Here is a 24,175-nt window from a genome sequence, read left to right as displayed (position 1 = left end):
GCACGTTCAAAGACATCCTATATTGCTAAATTTACTATGTAAATTTCTGCATTACAGTGCGTGAGCTGGAACCAAAGATTATTAATTTAATAAAACTACTCAAATCGCAACTTTATTTCCGAACAAAACCAGAAATATTAAAATAAGCATACAAGATACTTTAAGTTAAGAAGAGTATTTTAATAAATGATCACCAGTCATTTGTCAGCTCTCCATTCCTCCCATTGTTTCTCCTAACTTTACCTTTTATTTACTCGTTGCTTTTCAAGTTTGGATATCTCTTCATAAAGCGGAGCTTCATTCCGCTCCCAGCTACCACTGTCCACTTTAAGAGATGGGAGCACCTTTCAGAAAACTTCATTTTGATTGTCTTTAAAATGAGTTACAGCCAAATAAATTGGACAGTGTAAAACATTGATGCGAGTGCATTAAAGGCAAGCAGATTAATCGATGCGCTGGAATGTGCCATATACAGAATGGCTATGACAATACGTTGAGACACCAAAAGCTGAGGGAAAGATGTAGTGGCACTGGAGGCAGTTCAGAGGAGGTTCATTAGGTTGATTGCAGAGATGAGGGGTTTGTTGTACAGGGGGGATTTAACAGTTTAGGCTGATACTCTCTTGAGTTTAGAAGAATGAGGGGAGATCAAATTGAGGTGCTTTTGATAAAAGGTATGGATAAAGTAGACATTGAGCGGATGCTTCCTCTTGTGGGGCATTCTAGAACGAGAGGTGGGGCATTCTAGAACAAGAGATCATCGTCTCAGGATAAGTAGCAGCAAATTTAAAATGGAGTTGAGGAGAAACTACTTCTCCCAAAGGGTTGTGAATCTGTGGAATTCGCTACACCAGAGTGCGGTGGATGCTGGGATTACAGTGAGTAAATTTGAGGAGTTAGGCTAATAGATCTAATTGATAATGGATTGAAGGGTTACGGAGAACGGGCAGGACGGTGGAGTTGAAGCCAGGATGAGATCAGCCATGACGGTATTGAACAGTGGAGCAGGCTCGAGAGGCTAAATTCTCTGCTCCTGCTCCTAGTTCTTATGTTCTCAGAATGAACTATTCTGTCTAATTCCACCTTCCAGCTCTTGGGTCTGTAGCCCTGTAGGTAACAGCACCTCAAACACAAATCTGGTGTTCTTGATGAATAAGGGGACTTCATGATTAATAAGGGGATCAGGGGTTTCTTTTTTCTTCTCAAAGGTAGGGGTTTTTAAATGGTATTGTTTTGTATGGATTTGTTTATTTGTGTTTAATAAAATGAAAACTTTAATAAAAATTTATTTTAAAAAGCTGCCAATCTCAGTCATGAGAATGTCAATGATCTGTGTCCAGGGGTTATTTGCTTTGCTTTCTAATGCACTTGCCACCCAGTTAGTTTCATTCATTTTATCCCATTTCCCAATACATTTGCCCTTTCACTTCACCCTTCTCCCGGATTGTTTCATCCTTCTTTTTAGAGTCCACTCCTCTCCCATTATATTCCTATTTTACGAAATTGGCTGACTGTCAGGAAGAACCCAATTTGTCTGCAGTCAACCAAAACGAGTATAGAACTGAAAGGAACCACTCAATTCCAGCACCACTCCTGGACACATGAGCATGGGATAGGTTGATTGACACTGTAATTCCTAACCTCTATTTCCTCTGATAAGATTGAGAACAGGATCTGGTCAGACTGAGAAATCACTGCTCCTCCACCACACCCAAATCCTCTCCCATCACCCATGGCACCTTCCCATGCAATTGCAAAAAGTGTAACGCCTGCCCCTTTACCTCTTCCATGCTTAACATCCCAGGCCCAAAACACTCATTCCAGGTTAAGCAGCATTTCACTTGCACCTCTTTCAATCTGGTCCACTGCATTCGCTACTCCCAATGTGGTCTCCTCTATATCGGAGAGACCAAACGCAGACTGGGGGATCGCTTTGCTGAGCATCTTCGGTCTGTGCGCATTCAGGATCCTGACCTTCCTGTTGCTTGCCATTGTAACAAAAGACCCTGCTCCCATCCCCACATGGCTGTTCTTGGCCTGCTGCAATGTTCCAGTGAAGCTCAACGCAAACTGGAGGAACAACATCTCATCTTCCGGGTAGGCACGCTACAGCCTGCCGGCCTAAACATAGAATTGAACAACTTCGGATGATTAGCTCTACCACACCTCAACCCATTTGTTTTCATCCCATTTCACTTTAACTGTCTTTTACCATTTCTTTCTTTATATATATTTAACCCCCCTCCCCATCTTATCCCTTTCTCCCCTTTGCTTCCCCTTCCCCTCCCCCCACATGAAAAATGAAATGAAAATTGCTTATTGTCACGAGTAGGCTTCAATGAAGTTACTGTGAAAAGCCCCTAGTCACCAGCCTGTTCGGAGAGGCTGGTACGGGAATTGAACCGTGCTGCTGGCCTGCCTCCGTCTGCTTTTAAAAGCCAGCAATTTAGCCCAGTGTGCTAAACCAGCCCCTATCTACATCTGTCACAGTTTACCCTCTGATGTTAGTTTCTCTGCTGTTTGGCCTTTCACACCTTTTGTCCTCTGGGGACTGCCATTAACACTCTTTCCCCTTGGTATCTGTGGCCATTAGCACCCGGTTTCCCTGGGTTTCTGTGGCTATGACTCATCTTTCATTCTCACTCCACAGTATAAACATTTCCCACTTTTTCTGTCTTTAGCTTTGATAAAGGGTCATCTGGTCTCGAAACTTTAGCTCTTTACTCTCCCTACAGATGCTGCCAGACCTGCTGAGATTTGGCGAGAAATCACAGAGGTCACCTTGCAGCCTACCTGCAGCCAGGCACACCAACAGGCTTACAGCAGTGCAACTGGAACCATGCATGTCTTTGAAAGAAATTTCCCAAATAGCACAGGCTCACTTATTCCACTCGAAACAGATAGCGAGGGAAGCAGGAAAATCATCTTGTCAAAGTCACTGGACAATCTATGACATTTGTTTTTGAAAAACACACAAAGACTGTCTTCAATTACTGAAGAAGTCAGGACAAGACCCATTTGTCTGTGGCCCCCTCGTGCTCAGTCAACCGTTAGTTCTAATTGCAACCCCTCTCGCCGAAAATACTCTGGGCTGTTCACTGCCCTGCATTTGATGTGGCTTGTCAAATCTATTAATGACACCTTGCACAGAGACTGTCCTCCAACTTTGATCTGCAAACATACAACCAAAGCCTCTCATTTGATCCCCTTAAGCTCTACAATCTGGTGGTACCTCACAGAGCCAGGACTTCAATGAAATACTTCCTTTAATGTATCGGTAAAGTTACGCCGAATATAATTATAAAAAATTACATATATAATTTTTGTGCCATTTGGCTACATGCGAGAATCATTTAGTAGCAATACTCATAATTGGAAACATCAATTAATGATGTGCAGGGTCACAACTGAACAGCAGATAGTTAAAGGACAAACTATCAGCGTTTGAAACACTCTCCAGATGGAGATTAATAAAATTGTTTCATTAAAAAAAAATCACATGTTTTAAATGTGATAAATGGAACAATTTTGCTTGAGTAAATCAAATTAGCTCCACTCCATTGGCCAGATTTTAACCACAGATACTGCACGTATGAAGCTTCTGACTCCACTCACCCTTAAAATGGTTTTGATCAAGATAGTGCAGAGTGACAATTCCTCATAAAGCGGGCACATTTTTAGCAGATTTACAGATTGAAAACTTAACACTGCCATAAAAGTTTACAATACAGAAGGAAACTATTCAGCCCCGTCATGCCTGTGCAGGCACCATGAAAGAGTGACCCAATTAGTCCTGTGTACGGTTGTCAGTCCTCCCAGAATCGCATGGAGTCTACTGGAATCAGCATCAATCTCCCGGTGGCCAAAGAGAGCATTCCGGGGGATTGGAATGCCGTTTTCTCAGTACAAATATCGTGCATTTCCAACATTCTCAGTTCTTGGCAAGTGTGTCACACAGACACATTCTCCAAATCAATTTGAAGCATGCTGCATCGATTGCGCATGTGCACAGAAACATACATTGTTCCTTCCCGAGTGGATGCCGGTTAGAAACCCATACTTTCTTCACTGAGTTTCAGTTACCAATGTGCAAGTACCTCTGTGCACTGGCATGAATTGTGGCGATTTTAGGTTTACTACGCGATCAATAAAATCTTTGCCGCCCATGATTTACTTTCCACTTTTAATGTATTCATGGAGCTTTGACCTCAGCAGGGTTTTGAGTGTGCGCAGACATGTAATAATAATAATCTTTATAGTCACAAGTAGGCTTACATTAACACCGCAATGAAGTTACTGTGAACCGCCTCTAGTCGCCACACTCCGGCGCCTGTTCGGGTACACTGAGGGAGAATTCACAATGTCCAATTCATCTGACAGCACACCTTTCGGGACTTGTGGGAGGAAACCTGGGACCCTGCCCGCTGTGAAGCAATAGTGCTAACCACTGTGCTACTGTGCCGCCCATGTAGGGCTTTAGAGAATGTAAAAGAAACTGAATCACGCAAAAAATAAATTAAAAGAAAATGAGATGATGAGCAATGTCAACAGGAACATGATCAGAAAAGGACAATGTGCATCTGTAAAGTTTCAGTATTTAAGGCTCACATCTGTTTAATGCAGCGAATAACCATTATTTTCTCTACTTTTTGAATCTAGCAGGGTCCAAATTCATTCTATTGGATGGATAGTTTTCAGATGCCGAATGAGTTCCTCAATCAAGTCGGAGGGTGACCTGCTAGTTTTGAAAAGTCGCCCCCTCACCCCAAAACGGCTGGCGATACCTTAACAAGTTTCGGTGAAGTCACTTCCATCAACTTCACCCAGAACATGTTTGGCCGGAGTTGGCAACCCTCACCCCATTGCCTGCTCTTTTGCCACAGTCCTGCTAAGTTTTCTTTTCTCTTATATATCTAATTCCCTTTTGAAAGTTACAATTTAATTTGCTTCCACCATCCTCGAGCTATACTTTCCAGATCACGACAACTCGCTGGGTTAAAAATAATGCTCCTCATCTTGCCCCAACTGCTTATTTTGCCAATTAGCTTAAAAGCTCTGCAGTTAGAAATATTTTACAGCATGATTACTCAAAATGAGCAACAGGAGAACTATTAACAAGCTTGTACTCAGTGACTTGAAGTTTAAAAGAATGAGTTTCAGTAGTTGGTGGTATGTAGCACAGGGGCAGGTCTGTGATTGTGACTTCAAAGTGGTAAGCTTCAAATCTGTACTCCCCACTTCTCAACACGCTCACCCAGGAAAGGAAATGAAATTAATGAAAATCGCTTATTGTCACAAGTAGGCTTCAAATGAAGTTACTGTGAAAAGCCCCTAGTCGCCACATTCCAGCACCTGTTCGGGGAGGCTGGAACAGGAATTGAACCGTGCTGCTGGCCTGCCTTGGTCTGCTTTAAAAGGCAGCTCTGTAGCCCTGTGCAAACCAGAGATATGCATACGCCAAGATCCTATAATATACTTCATTCCAACCTCGTGCACACCTCATAGCTGAGTAGCCTGAAACCAAAGATTATTATAATGTGGAAACCAAATTTGCGTGTTTGGCGAGGAGGTGGAATAATTGAACAAATGTCAGTTCATTAGTTCTAAAAGGATTAGAGATTGTGTGGACATCAATTTAATTACCTGTCTTACACTGAAAAACAACAGGCAAAATGTCTAGGCTCAGAAAATGCTCCAATTCTTAGCGGCTGTCATGCAAGGCTATTGATCAAACATTGCAATCTGTTTTCGAGCCACAAGTTGCTTTTTAAAAAAAAACATCAATATATTTTGATCTTGGCGGCTTCATGCAAGGGCACCAGTTTGGAGGCGTTGGTAACTGCGGCTCTGCCGTTCCCGCCGGCATGGTACTCCACCAGTCCCGTGGTGGTGGCAGCCCTGAGAGTCTGGGGGCAATGGAGGAGACATGTGGGAGCAGTGGGAGCATCGGTCTCGTCCCCAATCAGCGATAATCACCGGTTTGTCCCGGGGAGTATGGATGGGGTTTCCGAATATGTCGGCGAGCAGGGATTGAGAGGATGGGGGACTTGCTTATAGAGGGGAGCTTTCAGAGTACGAGGGCGCTGGAGGAGAATTTTGGGTTGGCGAGGGGAAACAAATTCAGGTATCTGCAGCTGCGGGACTTCCTACGTAAACAGGTGTCAACCTTCCCGCTCCTACCACTAAGCGGGATTCAGGACAGGGTAGTTTCCAGAGGGTGGGTAGGAGAAGGGAGCATCTCGGACATTTACAAGGAACTTATGGGATCAGAGGAGATGCAGACCAAGGAGCTGAAATGCAAGTGGGAGGAGGAATTGGGAGGTGAGATAGAGGAGGGCCTTTGGGCGGACACGTAGAGTAGAGTCAATGCGACTGCAACATATGCCAGGTTCAGCCTGATACAATTTAAGGTCGTTCCACTGGGCTCACATCTGCCCGGATGAGCAGATTCTTTGGGGTGGAAGAAATGTGCGGGAGGACCAGCGAACCATGTCCACATGTTCTGGGCATGTCCAAAGCTACGGGGATTTTGGCAGGGGTTTGTTGATGTCATGTCCAAGGTATCAAAAAGTCCAGAGGTGGCGTTTTTCAAGATGTCGCAAGATCCGGGAATCCAGGAGAAAGAGGCAGACGTTCTGGCCTTTGCTTCCCTGGTAGCCCGGAGAGGGATACTATTAGCTTGGAGGGACTCAAAGCCCCAGAAGTCGGAGACCTGGCTATCGGACATGGCTAGCTTTCTCGGCTTGGAGAAAATCAAGTTCGCACTGAGAGGGTCACTGTTGGAGTTCGCTCGGAGGTGGCAACCATTCATCGACTTTTTCGCTGAAAATTAATCGTCAGCAGAGGAAAGGGGGGTAGGTTGGCGTAGATTAGGGGATTAATTAATGGTGGGACCTGTTAGGGAGGGAGGTGGTATTTGCACTATGTTTATAGTCTCATGTACATTGTTTATATTGCTGTTGTTACAATGCCAAAAAAAAACCTCAAAATGTTTATTAAAATATATATATATTTTGATCTCTATTGGAATACAGAGTAAAATTTCAAAATTTTCTTTATTCACTCATTTAAGGATCTGGAAGTCGCTGGTTAGGCCGCATTTGTTGCCCATCCCTAATTGCCCTCGAGACGGTCATGGCTCGCCGTATTGATGAACCGCTGCAGTCTACGTGGTGTAGGTACACCCGTAGTGCTGTCAGGAAGGAAGCTCCAGGATTTTGACGCAGCAACAATGAAGGAACGGCGATATATTTCCAAATCAGGGTGGTGTGAGACTTGGAGAACCTCCAGGGTGGTGGTGATCCCATGTGTCTGCTGCCTGTCCTTCTAGATGATGGCAGTCATGAGTTTGGAACGTGCTGCCCAAGGGAGCCTTGATGAATTCCAAACTTGCCGGAAAACAGTGAGAATAATACCAATCAATTGAAACTGGACATTGATAGACTAGTAGAATGGGGAGAACAATGGCGGGTAGATTGAATACAGAGAAGCTCGAGGTGATACATTTGAGCAAAAGGAGTAACTAGTGGCAATACAGATCAAGGTGCGGGGAGAGAGGGACCTGGGCAGCCATTGATCTTTCAAAGTGGCACGACGTATTGAGAGCAATGAGCAAAGCATCGAATACAAAAGCAGGGAAATTATGGTGAAGCTTCACAAAGCTCTGGTTAGGCCACAAAGACTACCATGCCCTTTTTTGGTCACCATACCTTCGAAAGGATGCGATGATCCTTGAGATTTATCAGAATGGTTTCAGAGATGCGGTGTTTTGGGGACAAATTATGACAGATTTAGCTTTGACAGATAAAGGAAATCTGTTCCCATCAGCTGCTGGTACAAGGACTAAGGGACACAGATTTGAGGTTTCAGCACAGAGTTGTAAAGTGGATACGAAGGAAACTTCTTTGACACAGCGAGTGGTAATGACCTGGAATTCGCTGCCCTCGAGGGTGGTGGAAGGAGAGATGATTCTGAAAGGAAGTCGGATGGACACTTGAGCAAAGTAAACCTGCAGGGTTATGAGGACAGAGCTGAGAGAATGGGACTGACTGGATTGCTCTGTAGCGCCAGGATGGACTCAATGGGCTCCTTCTGTGCCGGGCGACTAACTGGCTATCACTGGCTTCATTCTTATGATTACATTGCTTCTCACAGAGATTAATTCAATATTTTATTTAAGCCAATTCATGTAACTGAAGAATTAAAAACAAAATCATTCAAATTCTATTGAATAGACTATATTAGGATATCAGAGCAAACAGTGGTTTATTTCTTTTTAACCAAAAAACGTGTATTGAACAGTTTGCAATTTACAGAAATGATGATTGTTGCAGATCATGGTTATTTATAGACGGAGAGAACGGTGGATATATCGCACGTCATATTACATGCTCAATAAAAATAAATTTAATTTGCCTGGATAGTCAGTCACATATGCTTTACTCCTTACACTGGCAAACAAGCACACATCAACTGTGCCTGGGACAAGCATCTATACCCCCCCTCAGCATCTCCCAACAACCATCAGAATCGAGACAGATAAAATCCTTTCTGGCAGTGGAAGAGTTAAATAGATGAGGGGTACTATTTGCACATGTGGATTTGTGACACAAAGGGTAAATGCAGAATGCAGCACTCCACCAATCAGCAAATCAGAAAGCATTTTTCGCACCTGTAATCAATTTTCTGCCCCAGTTTTCACTCTTTGTTTTAATCTAAAGTCCCCAATTCTTTTTTCCCAATTTAGGGGCAATTTAGTGTGGCCAATCCACCTAGCCTGCACATGTTTTTGGATTGTGGGGTTGAAACACATGCAGACACGGGGAGAAGGTGCAAACTCCACATGGACATTGACCATGGGTCGGGATTGAACCCAGATCCTCAACACCATGAAGCAGCAATGCTTAACACTGCATCGCCCTTTCCAGTTTTCATTCTTGATTATCTACTGCTAAATATCAGGCATGTACAAAAGTACATTTAAGGGCAGCACGGCGGCACAGTGGTTCTCACGGTACCGAGGTCCCAGGTTCGATACCGGCTCTGGGCCACGGTGTGGAGTTTGCACATTCTCCCCGTGTTTGCGTGGGTTTCACCCCCACAACCAAAGATTTGCAGGGTAGGTGGATTGGCCACGCTAAATTGCCCCTTAATTGAAAAAAATGAATTGGGTACTCTAAATTTATATATTTTTTTTAAAAAGTACGAGGCGGCACGGTAGCACAGTGGTCGATTCCCGGCTTAGGTCACTGTCTGTGCGGAGTCTGCACGTTCTCCCCGTGTCTGCGTGGGTTTCCTCCGGCTGCTCCGGTTTCCTCCCACAGGTCCCGAAAGACGTGCTGTTTGGTAAATTGGACATTCTGAATTCTCCCTCTGTGTACCCGAACAGGCGCCAGAATGTGGCGACTAGGGGATTTTCACAGTAACTTAATTGCAGTTTTAATGTAAGCCTACTTGTGACAATAATAAAGATTATTATGTGTCACAGATCCTCAAAGTGTTGAGTATGGCAAACCTAACCCCGCGATCACCTGTGGAGCAGCTTACCATTACGCTCCCCTTTCAACGGTGCCATGTGTTTAAAACCAGATCAGAAATCTGGCCCGCATCTAACTTCATTTCTCTATGCAACTGAAGGCAAGATAAATAATAACAGAAAACATTTGTGCTTCCGATTCCTTGTGTGCAATGTGATCTCATGGCTGCCTACCTGGTTGATTGCATTTGCCTTGTCGTTTCTGGATCCTCAAACATCTTTACAATTGGTTCAGTTTCAGACTGGAGCTGCTTCAGCTGAGCAACCACGGTGGTTCGCTTCTCCCTCAGAGCTGAGGATTCAAACAGAGCAGTTTCACTCAAATGTGCACTTACACAAGGCAAGGTCTTCAAATTAACAAGTGTTAACGTCCCCTGGGCTCTGTTTAAAGATTAGTCACAAATTGTAGCTATTTGGGGACACAGAAAGAAAACTTATTTCTAGGTGAAGCTCTCCCCTCCTCTCAATATCCATGCAAAACACTACAACAACAGTGATTTGTAAAATTCATTCATGGGATTTGGGCTTAACTGGCGAGGCCAGCATTCATTGCTAATCCCCAAATGCCCTTGAGAAACTGGTGGTGAGCTGCCTTCCAAACGGAAATACTTCACAAAAATTGGTTGAAAGTGTTTGGGCTGTGCTATGGGCATGCGAGGCGCGGAGGGGGCGCGAGGCGGGGCAGGGGGCGCGAGGCGGGGCAGGGGGCGCGAGGCGGGGCAGGGGGCGCGAGGCGGGGCAGGGGGCGCGAGGCGGGGCAGGGGGCGCGAGGCGGGGCAGGGGGCGCGCGGCGTGGGCAGGGGGCGAGGCGGGGCAGGGGGGAGAGTCGGGGCCGGGGCGCGAGGCCGGTGCAGGGGCGCAGGCGGGGCAGGGGGCGCGACGGCGGGCAGGGGGCGCGAGGCGGGGCAGGTGTGCGCGAGGCGGGGCAGGGGAGCGCGAGGCGGCGGCAGGGGGCGCGAGGCGGGGCATGGGTGCGCGAGTGGGGAGGGGGCGCGAGGCGGGGCAGGGGAGCGCGAGGCGGCGGCAGGGTTGCGGGTCTAAGCGGGCGGGAGGGCCGGCAGCCGGGGGGGACGGGGAGACCCGGCCAGGGGGCGGTGAGGCCCGGCAGGGGGCGGGAGGCCGGCGGGGGCGGGAGGCCCGGCACCCGGGGGCGGGAGGCCAGGCAGGGGGCGGGAGGCCGGCAGGGTGGCGGGTAGGCTTCCCGGCAGGGGGCGGGGAGGCCCGGCAGGGGGCGGGAGGCCCGGCAGGGGGCGCGAGGTCCGGCAGGGGGCGCGAGGTCCGGCAGAGGGCGCGAGGTCCGGCAGGGGGCGCGAGGTCCGGCAGGGGGCGCAAGGCGGGGCAGGGGGCGCAAGGCGGGGCAGGGGGCGCAAGGCGGGGCGGGGCGCAAGGCGGGGCAGGGGGCGCAAGGCAGGGCAGGGGGCGCAAGGCAGGGCAGGGGGCGCGAGGCGCAGCAGGGGGCGGCAAGGCGCAGCAGGGGGCGGCGAGGCGCAGCAGGTGGGGGTGAGGCGCAGCAGGGGGGGGCGAGGCGCAGCGGGTGGGCGAGGCGCGGCGGGTGGGCGAGGCGCGGCGGGGGGGCGAGGCGGGGCGGGGGGCGAGGCGGGGTGGGGGGGCGAGGCGGGGCGGGGGGGCGAGGCGGGGTGGGGGGCGAGGCGGGGTGGGGGGCGAGGCGGGGCAGGGGGCACGAGGCGGGGCAGGGGGCACGAGGCGGGGCAGGGGGCACGAGGCGGGGCAGGGGGCACGAGGCGGGGCAGGGGGCACGAGGCTCGGCAGGAGGCGCAGGGGGCACGAGACGCAGCAGGAAGGCATATCTCATTTCTTTATAGCTAATTAAAAAGATTCAATTACAATTCCTCGCATGAAGAAGCAAATTATGAAGAGCCAACCAGGACAAATAGTGCTTTGGAAGGTTTCTCAAGTGACACTTTTTTTTTGGAAAAACAATAATAATCTCAATAAAGGCACTTTAAATATATACATAATCACCAAAATACAATAGCCAACTGCAGCAACACGTAACAAACCCCCCCCCCCCCCCCCCCCACCCCCTCCCACCGCCCGCACTCAACTGGCACATTTTTAAATCTACTTTGTGCGAAACATTATAAAAAGCCCCCTTCCCGGTGTGGAGGTATCGAGGCCAGACGTCTAGAAATTGCACATCTTTATATGTGTGACTCATGCACATCTTCCTGGTTTTCACTATTCCTTGGAACATGGAAATATTTTACTACAGTGCTTCTATGACTGTGTAGCCAAGTCAAGTGAGGGGTCAATTCTGCTTCGAACTGCTGGCAGCATCTCGAAATGCACTTATTGACTCAAATAAAAAAGGCTTCTGGAGCTTATTATCCACTTTTACGGTTGGATATTTTATGCTGAATACCTTTACATTCTGCCATCTTCAAGCAGCAGCAATGATGAGAATTAAACACTACAACAAGGGCCCTGATACATAGAAGCTACTGATCGGCAGACCAGGCCATCAAATGAAGAATGGGGAAAACAAAGCCATTATGTGCTTCTTAAAGGCAGTCGTCCACAACTAGAACTGGAATTCATCTCCATAAAGCCAGACACAGAATGCAGGCATAGGGGAAGGGTGCAGCTCAAATTACAACCACAGCCTCCAAGAATTAAAATCTGGCACATGGGGGGCAGCACGGTAGCATAGTGGTTAGCATAAATGCTTCACAGCTCCAGGGTCCCAGGTTCATTTCCCGGCTGGGTCACTGTCTGTGCGGAGTCTGCACGTCCTCCCCGTGTGTGCGTGGGTTTCCTCCGGGTGCTCCGGTTTCCTCCCACAGTCCAAAGATGTGCGGGTTAGGTGGATTGGCCATGCTAAATTGCCCGTAGTGTCCTAAAAAGTAAGGTTAAGGGGGGGGATGTTGGGTTACGGGTATAGGGTGGATACGTGGGTTTGAGTAGGGTGATCATTGCTCGGCACAACATCGAGGGCCGAAGGGCCTGTTCTGTGCTGTACTGTTCTATGTTCTATGTCCACAGTAATTCAGCGACAGGAAGAAAACCACGGAGCAGCAAGTAGCATTGGAACAACAAGCTGGGGAACCACAGCGAATACCACACAGCTCTTCAGCTTGGGGAGGTTTGAGACGGGAGCAAAAACAAATTCAGTGTGGAAGTGTCCACCATGGATACTGGGTGAGGACCTTCCCCACTGTGCACAGAGAATGGATTCCAGAATCACCATGAAATGGAGAAATTCACTGCAGATCTCCCTCAGTATCTACAGCTGTAGTGGTAGATGCCAGGTGGATCTCATTGTATTGTTTGAAGAGCAGTGAAGTGTGCCTTGAAGTCCTGGACAATATTTATTAGCTCAACCATACCCCAAACGCAAGTTACTGATCATTATCACATTGCTGTTCTTTGGATCTTGCTGTGTCCAAGCTGACTGAAGTTTCTATATTGAAACAGTGACTTTTTTATTTCTTGGTTTATGCGATGTGGACGTTGCAGACTAGGCCAGCGTTTATTGCCATCCCTAATTGACCATGAGCTAGTTAGTGGTGAGCTGTCTTCCTGAGCCGCTGAAGTACATGTGGTGTTGGAACACCTGTTTGTGCTGTTAAAAAGTGAGTTCCAGGATTCCAACCCAAATGACAGTGAAGGAACGGTGATATATTTCCAAGTTAGGATGGTGTGTCTTGGAGGGGGACTTGCGTCTGCTGCCCTCGTCCTATATGGTAGAGATCACTTTTGAAAGTGCTAACAAAGGAGCCTTGGTGAGTTGCTGCAATGCATCTTGTAGATCAGGGTTTTTCAAAATGAGGTCCCAGACATGCGGATGTCAGGAAGGCCGTGGGGCGATTAGTCGTGACGTTTCCTCGGTGGTCTCGATCGCAGGAGAAGCGGCCATCGGTCACTTCAGGCTTTTACATTGAGAATGGCGGCCGCTTAAATGAAAATAAGAGGCTGCATGGAGTCTTCTGGCCAGAAGCGGCAGCAGAGAGCACGTACCCTCAATGTCAAAACGCTCCGAGTCTATTCAGCCTCTCCGCACAGCTAACACTCCAGACAGGTGGTTGTGCACGAGGACCAGACAGGTTTTGTGAAGGGAAGGCAGCTGAACACGAATGTGCGGAGATTGCTGAATGTCATCATGATGCCGGCGATTGAGGGGGAGGCAGAGATACTGGTGGCGCTGGATGTGGAGAAGGCCTTCGATAGAGTGGAGTGGGGGTACCTATGGGAGGTGTTGGAGAGGTTTGGATTTGGTGAAGGGTTCATTAGATGGGCAAGGCTGCTATATGAGGCCCCGATGGCGTGCGTGGCCACAAATAGGAGGAGGTCGGAGTACTTCCAGCTTTACCGAGGGACCAGGCAGGGTTGCCCCCATCCCCCTTGTTGTTTGCACTGGCAATCAAGCCGCTGGCGATGGCGTTGAGAGATTCAGAGAGGTGGAAAGGCTTGGTGCGAGGTGGAGAGGAACATAGGGTGTCGTTGTATGCCGACGACCTGTTACTGTATGTGGCGGACCCGGTGGGAGGGATGCCGGGAGTGATGGAGATGCTAGCTGAGTTTGGGACCTTTTCAGGTTATAAATTAAATTTAGGCAAGAGCGAGGTGTTTGTGGTGCACCCTGGAGACCAGGAGGAAGGAATTGGTAGGCTCACGCTTAGGCGGGCAGGGGAGAGCTTTAGGTACCTGGGGGTGCAGGTGGCCAGGGACTGGGGGACTCTTCACAAGCATAACTTCACCAGACTTGTAGATCAGATGGAGGAGGAGTTCAAGAGGTGGGACATGCTGCCATTGTCGTTGGCAGGGAGAGTACAGTCCGTCAAAATGACGGTGCTTCCGAGGTTCTTGTTCCTCTTTCAGTGCCTGCCCATATTTATCCCCAGGGCCTTCTTTAGGAGAGTGACTAGCAGTATTTTGAGCTTTGTGTGGGCACATGGGACTCGGAGAGTGAAGAGGGTGTTCCTGGAGCGAGGAAGGGATAGAGGTGGGCTGGCGCTGCCCAACCTTCTGGGGTACTATTGGGCAGCCAATGTGTCAATGGTGCGTAAATGGGTGATGGAGGGACGGCGTGGAAAAGAATGAAGATGGCGTCATGTAGAGGTACGAGCCTGGGTGCCATGGCAACGGCACCGTTGCCGCTCCCCCCTAAGAGGTTTACCACGAGCCCGGTGGTGGCGGCGACCCTAAGAATCTGGGGACAGTGGAGACGGCATCGGGGGGAAACAGGGGGCTCGATGGAGGCTCCACTGGGTGGCAACCATCGGTTCATCCCGGGGAACACGGATGGGGGATTTAGGGGGTGGCAAAGGGCGGGCATCAGCAAATTGAGGGACCTGTTTATTGGCGGGAGGTTTGCGGGCCTGGGGGAACTGGAAGATAAATTTGGCCTTCCCCACGGGAACATGTTCAGATACCTGCAGGTAAAGGCGTTTGCTAGGCGACAGGTAGAGGGATTCACTTTGCTGCCCTCGCAGGGGACGATGGACAGAGTGCTCTCGGGGGTGTGGGTCGGAGAGGGGAAGGTGTCTGACATCTATAAGGTAATGCAGGAGGTGGAGGAGTCGTCAGTGGATGCCTTGGAGAGAGTTAATTCTTCCTCCTCATGTGCGAGGTTTAGTCTCATCCAATTTAAGGTGCTGCACCGGGCCCACATGTCCGGGACCAGGATGAGTAAATTCTTTGGGGGGGAGGATAGCACCTATCCCAGATGTTCGGGGAGTCCAGCGAACCACGCCCATATGTTCTGGGCATGCCCAGCACTGGAGGAATTCTGGAAGGGGCTGGCGGAGACGGTGACGAGGGTGGTTGGATCCAGGGTCAAACCAGGGTGGGGACTCGCGATCTTTGGAGTTGCGGTAGAGCCGGGAGTGCAGGAGGCGAAAGAGGCCGGTGTCCTGGCCTTTGCGTCCCTAGTAGCCCGCCGAAGGATTCTGTTACAGTGGAAGGATGAAAGGCCCCCAAGCGTGGAGACCTGGATCAGTGACATGGCGGGATTTATAAAATTGGAAAAGGTCAAACTTGCCCTGAGAGGATCAATACAAGGGTTCTATTAACGATGGCAGCCTTTTCTGGACTTCCTGGGTCAGAGATAGGTAACTTGGTCAATAGCAGCAGCAACCCGGGGGAGGAGGGGGGGGGGGGGGGGGGGGGGGGCACTATTGTAGTGTCTACTCTGTAACTTTATAGTGTGTTAATTTGCATTGTTGTTAAAATGCTGTGTTGTTCATGGAGGTGGGGCGAATGTATATGATTGTTAATATTATTGTTATTTTCGGTATTTTACTAAGGTGTGTCAATTTTGTATAAAATTAAAAATTTTCAATAAAAATTACTTCAAAAAAAAACACTCCAGACAGGCAACACCCTGGTAAACCTCCTCTGCCCCCTCTCCAAAGCCTTCACATCCTTCTGGTAGTGTGGTAAACAGCATTGTGCGTAATATTCCAAGTGCGGCCTTACCAAGGTTCTATACAACCGCAGCTTTTCATTGCCAGTTTTTATACTCAATGCCCCATCCAATGAAGGCAAGCATTCCATATGCTTTCATGACTACCTTGTCCACTTGTGTTGCCACTTTCAAAGATCTGTAGACCTGAACGCCCAGATCTCTCAGACTTTCAATATTCCTAAGAGTTTTGCCATTTATTGTATATTTCTCTTCTATGTTAGACCTACCAAAATCCATAACTTCACATTTGTCGGATTAAAGTCCATTTGCCATTTCTCTGTCCAAGTCTCCAACCTATCTATGTCCTGCTGTATCTGCTGACAATCCTCAACACTATTTGCGACTATTTGAGGGACTGGTTTAGCACAGGGCTAAATTGCTAGCTTTGAAAGCAGACCAAGGCAGGTCAGCAGCATGGTTCAATTCCCGTACCAGCCTCCCCGAACAGGCGCCGGAATGTGGCGACTCGGGGCTTTTCACAGTAACTTCATTTGAAGCCGACTCGTGACAATAAGCGATTTTCATTTTCACTCCATCAACCTTTGCGTCATCCATGAACTTACAAATCAGACCGGCTACATTTTCCTCCAAACCGTTTATGTATACTACAAATAACAGAGGCCCAAGCACCGCTCCCTGTGGAACACCACTGGTCACAACTTTCCAACTCGGGAACAAAGCAGGATAATGATGATTTCTTGAGGTATGGGTTTGTCAATTGTGCCAATGCAAATAAGGATGCAAAGCCCATGTGTGTTATATACAGGGAAGTACTGGCAAATGAGAGGAGATGCTTCAGATTTTGAAAGAGAAGTGGTGGGTGAAAAAGTCCTTTTGTAGTTGAGACCCCAGAGTCAGTTATTAACTTACAGCTGACTCCAAATTAAAAGACTACGCTGCTGTACCAGACCTGTGATACATTAAAAACATGGCAAAAACCCATGAGGCTGTCAGCATTCTGGAGTAGCGTCTCCCAGGAGTATCCTGTGCTGAGTAAAACATGTATTTTGTTGCAATTGCCCTTCACGATGACCTACATATGCGAGGTTGGATTTTCTATTTTCAGAATGATGAAGACGGCACAAAGGAACTGGCTGAAGTCTGCACCCGAGATGCACATTGCCCTCTCCTCCTTTGAACCTGATTCAACAGAAAGTATGAGGACCAAGCATGCTCCCCTTCTGTATAAAGTTTTTAAAAAAAATAGATTTAGAGTACCCAATTTGTTTTTTCTAATTAAGGGGCAATTTAGCATGGCCAATCCATCTCCTCTGCATATCTTTGGGTTGTTGGGCTGAAACCCAAGGAAACACGGGGAGAATGTGCAAACTCCACACGTCAGTGACCCAGAGCTGGATCGAACCTGGAGCCTCAGTGCCGTGAGGCAGAAGTGCTAACCACTGTGCCACCATGCTGCCCTTTTTTGCATTAAAGCGAACACATTGGCGTGTGTCGTGAAGGTCAGCTGGCATGGGTACCGAAGGTCAGCCAGTGGGGAAAAGTAGGACACGGGAAAATAAGTTTGCTAAACACTGGTTAGATGGTACACACTGCTGTCTTTGTGTGTCGGTGGTGGAATAAGTAAATATTGAAGGGGAATGGGGTGCCAATCAAGTGAGCTGATGGTGTTGGACTTCAATGTTGTTGGCAGCTGGACTCATCCGGGCAAGTGGAGAGTATTCCATGACACTCCTAACTTGTGCCTTGTTGATGGTTGGCAGGCTTTGAGGATCAGGAGATGAGTTGCCTGCTGCAGAATTCCCAGCCTCTGACCTGCTCTTGTAGTCACAGTGTTTATATGGTTGGTCCGGTTCAGCTTCTAGTTAATGGCAGCCCCCAGGATGTTGATGACTTCAATTCAAAAGTACTTAATCGGCTGGAAAATACTTTTGAGACATCTGGTGGTGCAAGATAAATATAAGCTTTTTCTTTCTAATACAAGTTATCTACACAACAAATGGAGATGCTTCATAAGAGGGCCGATGAGGCCGATGTATTCGCCTTTGCCTCCCTGACAACCCAGAGACAGATTTTGCTGAAGTGGTGGGACTCGAAGCCGCCGAAAGCGGGGTTGTGGGTGAGCGACCTGGCAGAATTCATGAAGCTGGAGAAGGTCAAGTCCACTTTGAGAGGATCGGAAGAGGGGTTCACCTGGAGGTGGAAGCTGTTTATTAATTTCTTTCAGTAGGATTGAGGGGACAGCAAAGGGGGGGTTGTTTATTGAGTTGTTTTGTTTCTGATTTTTTGTGTGTATACGTGAAAATGCCTTAAATAGAATATTTCTCCCAAAAAATCCGAGATGTTCTTTTACATTCCCAATCCAATACGTTTCCTCCATCCACCAATAGGCTTCAAATATCTAATCAGTAAAGGAAACCCCTCGTCAATCCACAGACAGAGCAGTCTTCTAGGGAGGTGGCTTGGGGAGGTATGGGGGGGGAGGGGGTGCATTTCAGAGCAGAAACTGAGCAGTAAACGCTTAGCTATCAAATGGGCCCAACGTCTGCAGCGTTATGTTAAACATACTGACAAACAGCTACTCCGTTTGGGTTCATCTGCAAATTATCCCAATAAGCCTGTCGGTTCATTGAAATAACATGTGGGGCTCGCAAAGTGTCCTCCAATGAAATTGATAAGATGTGTTAAGGGGATTTTTTTTTTAACTCTTTCGTGGGATGTAGGCATTGCAAGCAGAGCTTAATTGCCCATCCCTAACTGCCCTTGAACTGACTGGTTCGCTATTCCGAGTCGACCACAGTGCTGTTGGTCTGGAACAGGCCAGACGGGGTAAGGACGGTGAGAGAAGTGATTCAGGTGGTTTATTTGTAAAACAATCGATGATTGTTCCATGGTCACCATTCCTGAGATTCCATAGTCCATTCAATGAATTTAAATTTCACCAGCTTCCATGATGAGGTTTGAACCCAGAGCATCAATGCGTCTGTGGATTAAAAGTCCAGTGACGTTACCACTGCACCACCATCTCTTCTGAGAAATTGAGGAGTATGGAGCAACAGGCTACATAGATTTGAGATACGGATCAGATTTGATCTTAATGGAATGGTGGAAGAGCTTCGAACAGTGAACAGTTTCCTTGTGTTCCGAAGTGACTGAGATTTTCACCTCACATAACGAATACTGTCTCCTCAGCAAATGGTGCAAGGTTATATTGAATCTTCCCTCATCTACAGTGAGGTTACTGAGTGGCACCATGATGGCAAGATTCTAGTGTTCAGGCTAACACTATGACTGGAAATAATTCAGGTGATGCATACTGGGAGCCATCTCCAGACTGTCGGCTTTTGAGCGAGTGAACTCTTTACAATATAGTCTCTGTACCCATTCTCTGCAGTCATTCAAGAATGGAATGGGCATGTGGTCGCAAGGCAATGAAATGAAGCCCAAACAGAATAGCATTGCAAGCAGTATTCCAACAAGGTTTGTGAAAAAATGCCGAGTGGAGGACAACGTTGGCATAAGGTTCATGGCTCACGGACCAGCCATTTATTGAGGGCAAAGCAACCGCCTGAATGGTTGACACATGCCTACATCTGCATTAGTGCCTCCAAATGCTGTACTGCTCAGTTAGTCATCTCCAAAGCTGGTCACATAGTTCAGTTTCCTTCTCCAGCATGTATGTCCCATTTTTCCTATTCCTTCTGAAGTTGGAAAGTGGTTGCTGCAACTGGTGCAAGAAGTATCGCAGATTTATACAACGTTGCATTAAATATATTCCATTCACCGTGTGGAAGTGGTTGTACAATGGCTAATTCATCTTTGCATAGCTGCAAAGTTAAGAGTTAAGCTAGATGCACAAATCTAACCCAAATACAACCCTTGTGGAATAAATGCTACTGATCCACGCAAGTATGTTTCTGCAGGGGGCAGGTTATGAATGGCTTTCATTCATTAAACCACTGCTTGTGAGCTGTAAAGATTTGACTTCCTAAATCCTGAATTTCACAACCTATTAAATACCACTCACCTTGTGGAATTTCTTTATCAGGGTACAAGTTCTTGTACACGTCCATTGCAAAGTCAACCATGTTTGTGTCACTAAGAAGGTCCAATTTCCCTTGGAGTAGTTCCTTTTCATTGTAAATCTGAAATCAAAACGTGCCAAATGTTAGTGCTGAATTCTTCAAACTTCACCTGCCACTCTGGTAAGACCATTGCTCAAGTACGATGCCCAGCCACCTTAATAATCAATTTGTCAACCCAGAAACTATACATCATTTGATCAAAATTTGTCAACTTCCAAAACGGATGATGAGTGGGCAAAGCAAACCTCAAATGCAGCATAGCGCCAGGAATCAGTGGCTGATTAAGTGAATTCAGGTAGGCAGCAGATAGCGCAGTCAAATTGTTAACTTGGAGGCACTCCAATCAAAAAGAGGACAAAAAAACCAGCTCAGCATCCCATTCCTGACAGCCAATCCATGATCCATGCTCCCTGTTGTTCGGGCACGGGATTGAATGAGGGTGGGGGAGGATGAAAAATGGACATTTGCACGTCCTTGAAGATAGCGGGGTAAGTTGATACGGCAGGTCAATTGTATGGGGTGCTTTGTAAATTGGGATATTCCATACAAGAATTTTATAAACCTTAATAAATCACTGCTCAGACCTCAGTCAAGGTGAGATTTTCCCCACAAATAGCATGCCAACACTTGGGGCCTATGGGCACCTGGGTGAGGTAGCAGAGGCCTACTGGAAACCTATTGAACTGTATAACTATTTTAGTCACTTCAGCAAAGCTTAAGGCAATGAGCAAGTAGTTACTACCATGGACCATACACTCCCTTTTACAGGCAAAAATGATATACTGCTCTTAATGGCAGCAATAGAATTGAGCTCAAATTAGTCTTCACAATGTGAAGAAACATCTTGTTTCCCTTCTCGTTCTACTGTTTAAATCTAGTCTCTGGTTATCAATCCACTTAACAGAGGAAACCATTTCTCCCTCCTTCCTCTATCAAAGCCTTTCAAAATTTGGAAGATCTTGTGTCAACCTTTTCTGCTCCAAGAAAAATAGCTTCTCGCCTCTCCCTCAAATCCCTCATCCCTGGTATTATTCTGGAAAATCTCCTCCTCTATGCCCTCTCAGGGGCCTTGACATCCTTCGTAAAGGATACTCTAAATGAGGCCTAACAGTGATTTATCAAGGTTTGTGGAGTTCCTGGATTCAAAGCCAGGTATCCCATACAACCCAACTGCTTTACCAGCAGACACTGCCATGATCAAGAAATCATAAATATACATGGATATGTGCTGTAATTGCTGACAACTTGTTATTCTTATTATTATGATCAGCCTCTCACGCCTACCTCCACCATTCAGCTGGATTATGTCGAACATGCACCTCAATTCCCTTTACCCACATTTGCTCCATAAACTCGGATACACTCACCCAACAAAAATCAATTGATCTTTGTCTTGAAAATTTCAACTGACCCCCAACATCCAGAGACTTTTGGGGACACTTTTCAAATTAAAGACATGAAACCAGTTCTGCTGGACAGGACATGTAATCATATGCCTGACACGAGATGCTTGAAGCAACTTCTCTACTTGGAACTTGGTCGCAGCAGGAGACTCCCAGGATGATAAGGAAATGATTGAGGAATGTCCACAAAGCTTCCCTGAAGAGTAAAAACATCCCAGCCAACTCAAACCCTGGCTTGGGACCAACCAAAATCGAAGATGTTCATTCCGGAAGACACCAAATACAGAGAAACTTTGCTCGGAACACACTCAGGCAAAGTCGAGGAGAGAGCGCACAAAACTCCTAGCAACCCATCTACCTGCCCCTCCGAGCACCACTTGCCCCGCATTTGGTAGTCATGGTAGCACCGTGGTTAGCATTGTTGCTTCACAGCGCGAGGATCCCAGGTTCGATTCCCACTTGGGTCACTGTCTGCGGAGCCTGCACGTTCTCCCCACGACTGCGTGGGTTTCCTCCGGTGCTCCGGTTTCCTCCCACAAGTCCCGAAAGACGTGCTGTTAGGTGAATTGGACATTCTGAATTCTCCCTCTGTGTACCCGAACAGGCGCCGGAATGTGGCGACTAGGGGATTTTGACAGTAACTTCATTGCAATGATAATGTAAGCCTACTTGTGACAATAATAAAGATTATTATATGTCACAGATCCTCAAAGTGGTGAGTATGGCAAACCTAACCCCGCGATCACCTGTGGAGCAGCTTACCATTACGCTCCCCTTTCAACGGCGCCATGTGTTTAAAACATGGTAAAAACATACTTAAAACAAAAGTAATAAAGATTATTACTTTTAGTCTGCAGACCGCACACTGGATTTTTCAGTCATCTCACAACCCATCAAACCAGAGTCATTCTCAATTCCAAGGCACTCAAGAAAAGGTGACTGTGCCTTCAGTTGCCTCGGCCCCAAGGTCAGGAAATGCCTCTATGCACACCTCCGCCTCTTTACCCCTCTCTTTATCACACTTCTGCGACCAAACTTTCAGTCTCCTGACCAAGTACACCGTAATGAAGCTCAGTATCTTCGCTAGTTTTATAGTAGTAATACTAATCTAATAATCTTTATTATTGTCACAAGTAGGCTTACATTAACACTGCAATGTCGTCACATTCGAGGTACACAGAGGGAGAATTCAGAATGTCCAATTCACCGAACAGCACATCTTTCGGGACTTGTGGGAGGAAACCAGAGCACCCGGAAGAAACCCACACAGACACTGGGAGAACGTGCAGACTTCCACACAGTGTCTCAAGCGGGAAACAAACCTTGGACCTGGGCGCTGTGAAGGAAGTGCTAACCACTGTACTACCATGCCACCCTTGAAGTGCCTTGAGTGTTTCAAAAATTAACAGCGCTATATAAATTGTCAGAATGGAACAACCCAAGCACCTAATCTTGCTGCTGTGTCCCACCATCCTGTAAAGTTTAAAGCTACAACCAATACAACTTGTATCAACCGAGTTTAGCAGAGTATTCAACGGTGTGGTGCCGCATTCAATTTTAATAAAACCCCAGTAAGGCACCATCTCTGCGATGTACTGAGGAAGCCCTGCATTGCCAGAGGTGCCATCTTACAAATGAAAAACAAGGCCCATGTTCAGTGGATGTAAAAGATTCCATGGCACATGTTTTGAGTTCTCCCCAGCACCCTGGCCAACATTTATCCCTCAGTCACCATCACGCAAGTAAAAAATCAGAAAATGCTGGACGATCTCAGCCACTCTGAGCATCTGCGGAGAGGGAATGAAGCAAATGTTTCCAGTCTGGGTGACTGTTGAAGCTTTGACAAAGAGTTATCCAGACTGGAAGCTCACTCCCTTCCCTCTCCACAGAGGCTCAGACCTGCCGAGATTGTCCAGCATTTTCTGTTGCTGTTTCAGATTCCAGCATCCGCAGTAATTTGCTTTTATCCCTGAATTATAACTCAGTAAGGATCACTCTGCTGTTTGGGGAGTTTTCCGTGTGTAAACCTGGTTGTTGTGATGTGGGAAAAGCAGCAGCGGCTCCACTCCGGCGAAGCGTTTGGGACATCAGCTGGGAGACAGGCGCTACAGAAATGCAGAGGGGGGAGTGGAAGTTGGACTGAAGTGTCCCCCACGCTCGGAGCCTCCCTCCAGAGCGGGACTCCCGCGGAGGGTGCGACCGCGAGGGCACCAAGCCGAGGCCCGGCGGCTCACTCCAGGCCCAGGCTCGGGCCTAGCTCACGTGCGGGGCGCTGAGAGGCCCGGGCTGGCGGCCGCTGCCGGCTCCCCCGGCCGGTGTGTGCGAGCGCGGGGGGAGGCCCGAGGCTTTACCTCTTTGACCGAGAGGAACTCGAGCAACGGGAAGACCAGGTGCCGGTCCAGGAAATTGGCGATCCGCATCGTCAGGTCATAGTCCGCCATCTTGGCAAGAGGGCAATTCAAACCGCTCCAACTTTATTAACAGCGAGAGGCGACGGACAGAGCTCCGCCCCCTGTCCCGCCCCCTGCCCCAGAGCCTGGACCCCGCCCTCAGCATCCGGGACCCGCCCCCAGAGACTGGGCCCCGCCTCCTGCCCCGCCCCAGAGCATGGGCCCCGCCCCCAACATCCGGGACCCGCCCACAGAGCCTGGGATCCGGGCCCCGCCTCCTGGCCCGGACCCCGCGACCTGCGATCGGGCCCCGCCCCCTCACTCGTCATAAACTCCGCCCACCGGCCTGGCCCCGCCCATCTCAGTGGGCCCCGCCC

The 24,175-nt window shown here is 48.1% G+C and overlaps 1 protein-coding gene across 1 annotated transcript in view; it reads right to left on the bottom strand.

Annotated features, from left to right (window-relative positions):
• LOC119972857 (eukaryotic translation initiation factor 3 subunit E) overlaps window positions 1–23,934 on the bottom strand; it is a 156,769-nt gene extending 132,835 nt beyond the window's left edge. The window contains exons 1-3 of the mRNA XM_038810363.1: window positions 23,760–23,934; window positions 19,948–20,065; window positions 9,710–9,827 (exon numbers count right to left, since the gene is read on the bottom strand). Coding sequence (XP_038666291.1) covers window positions 9,710–9,827; window positions 19,948–20,065; window positions 23,760–23,849 — 326 coding nt within the window. The 5' untranslated portion in view covers window positions 23,850–23,934. The remainder of the gene's footprint in view (window positions 1–9,709; window positions 9,828–19,947; window positions 20,066–23,759) is intronic.
• Window positions 23,935–24,175: the final 241 nt, after the last annotated feature.

The sequence above is a fragment of the Scyliorhinus canicula genome, chromosome 10, assembly GCF_902713615.1.
Source record: "Scyliorhinus canicula chromosome 10, sScyCan1.1, whole genome shotgun sequence".
Lineage (NCBI taxonomy): Eukaryota > Metazoa > Chordata > Chondrichthyes > Carcharhiniformes > Scyliorhinidae > Scyliorhinus > Scyliorhinus canicula.
The sequence above is the reverse complement of the archived record's forward strand: the minus strand, read 5'-3'. Positions and strand labels throughout refer to the sequence as shown.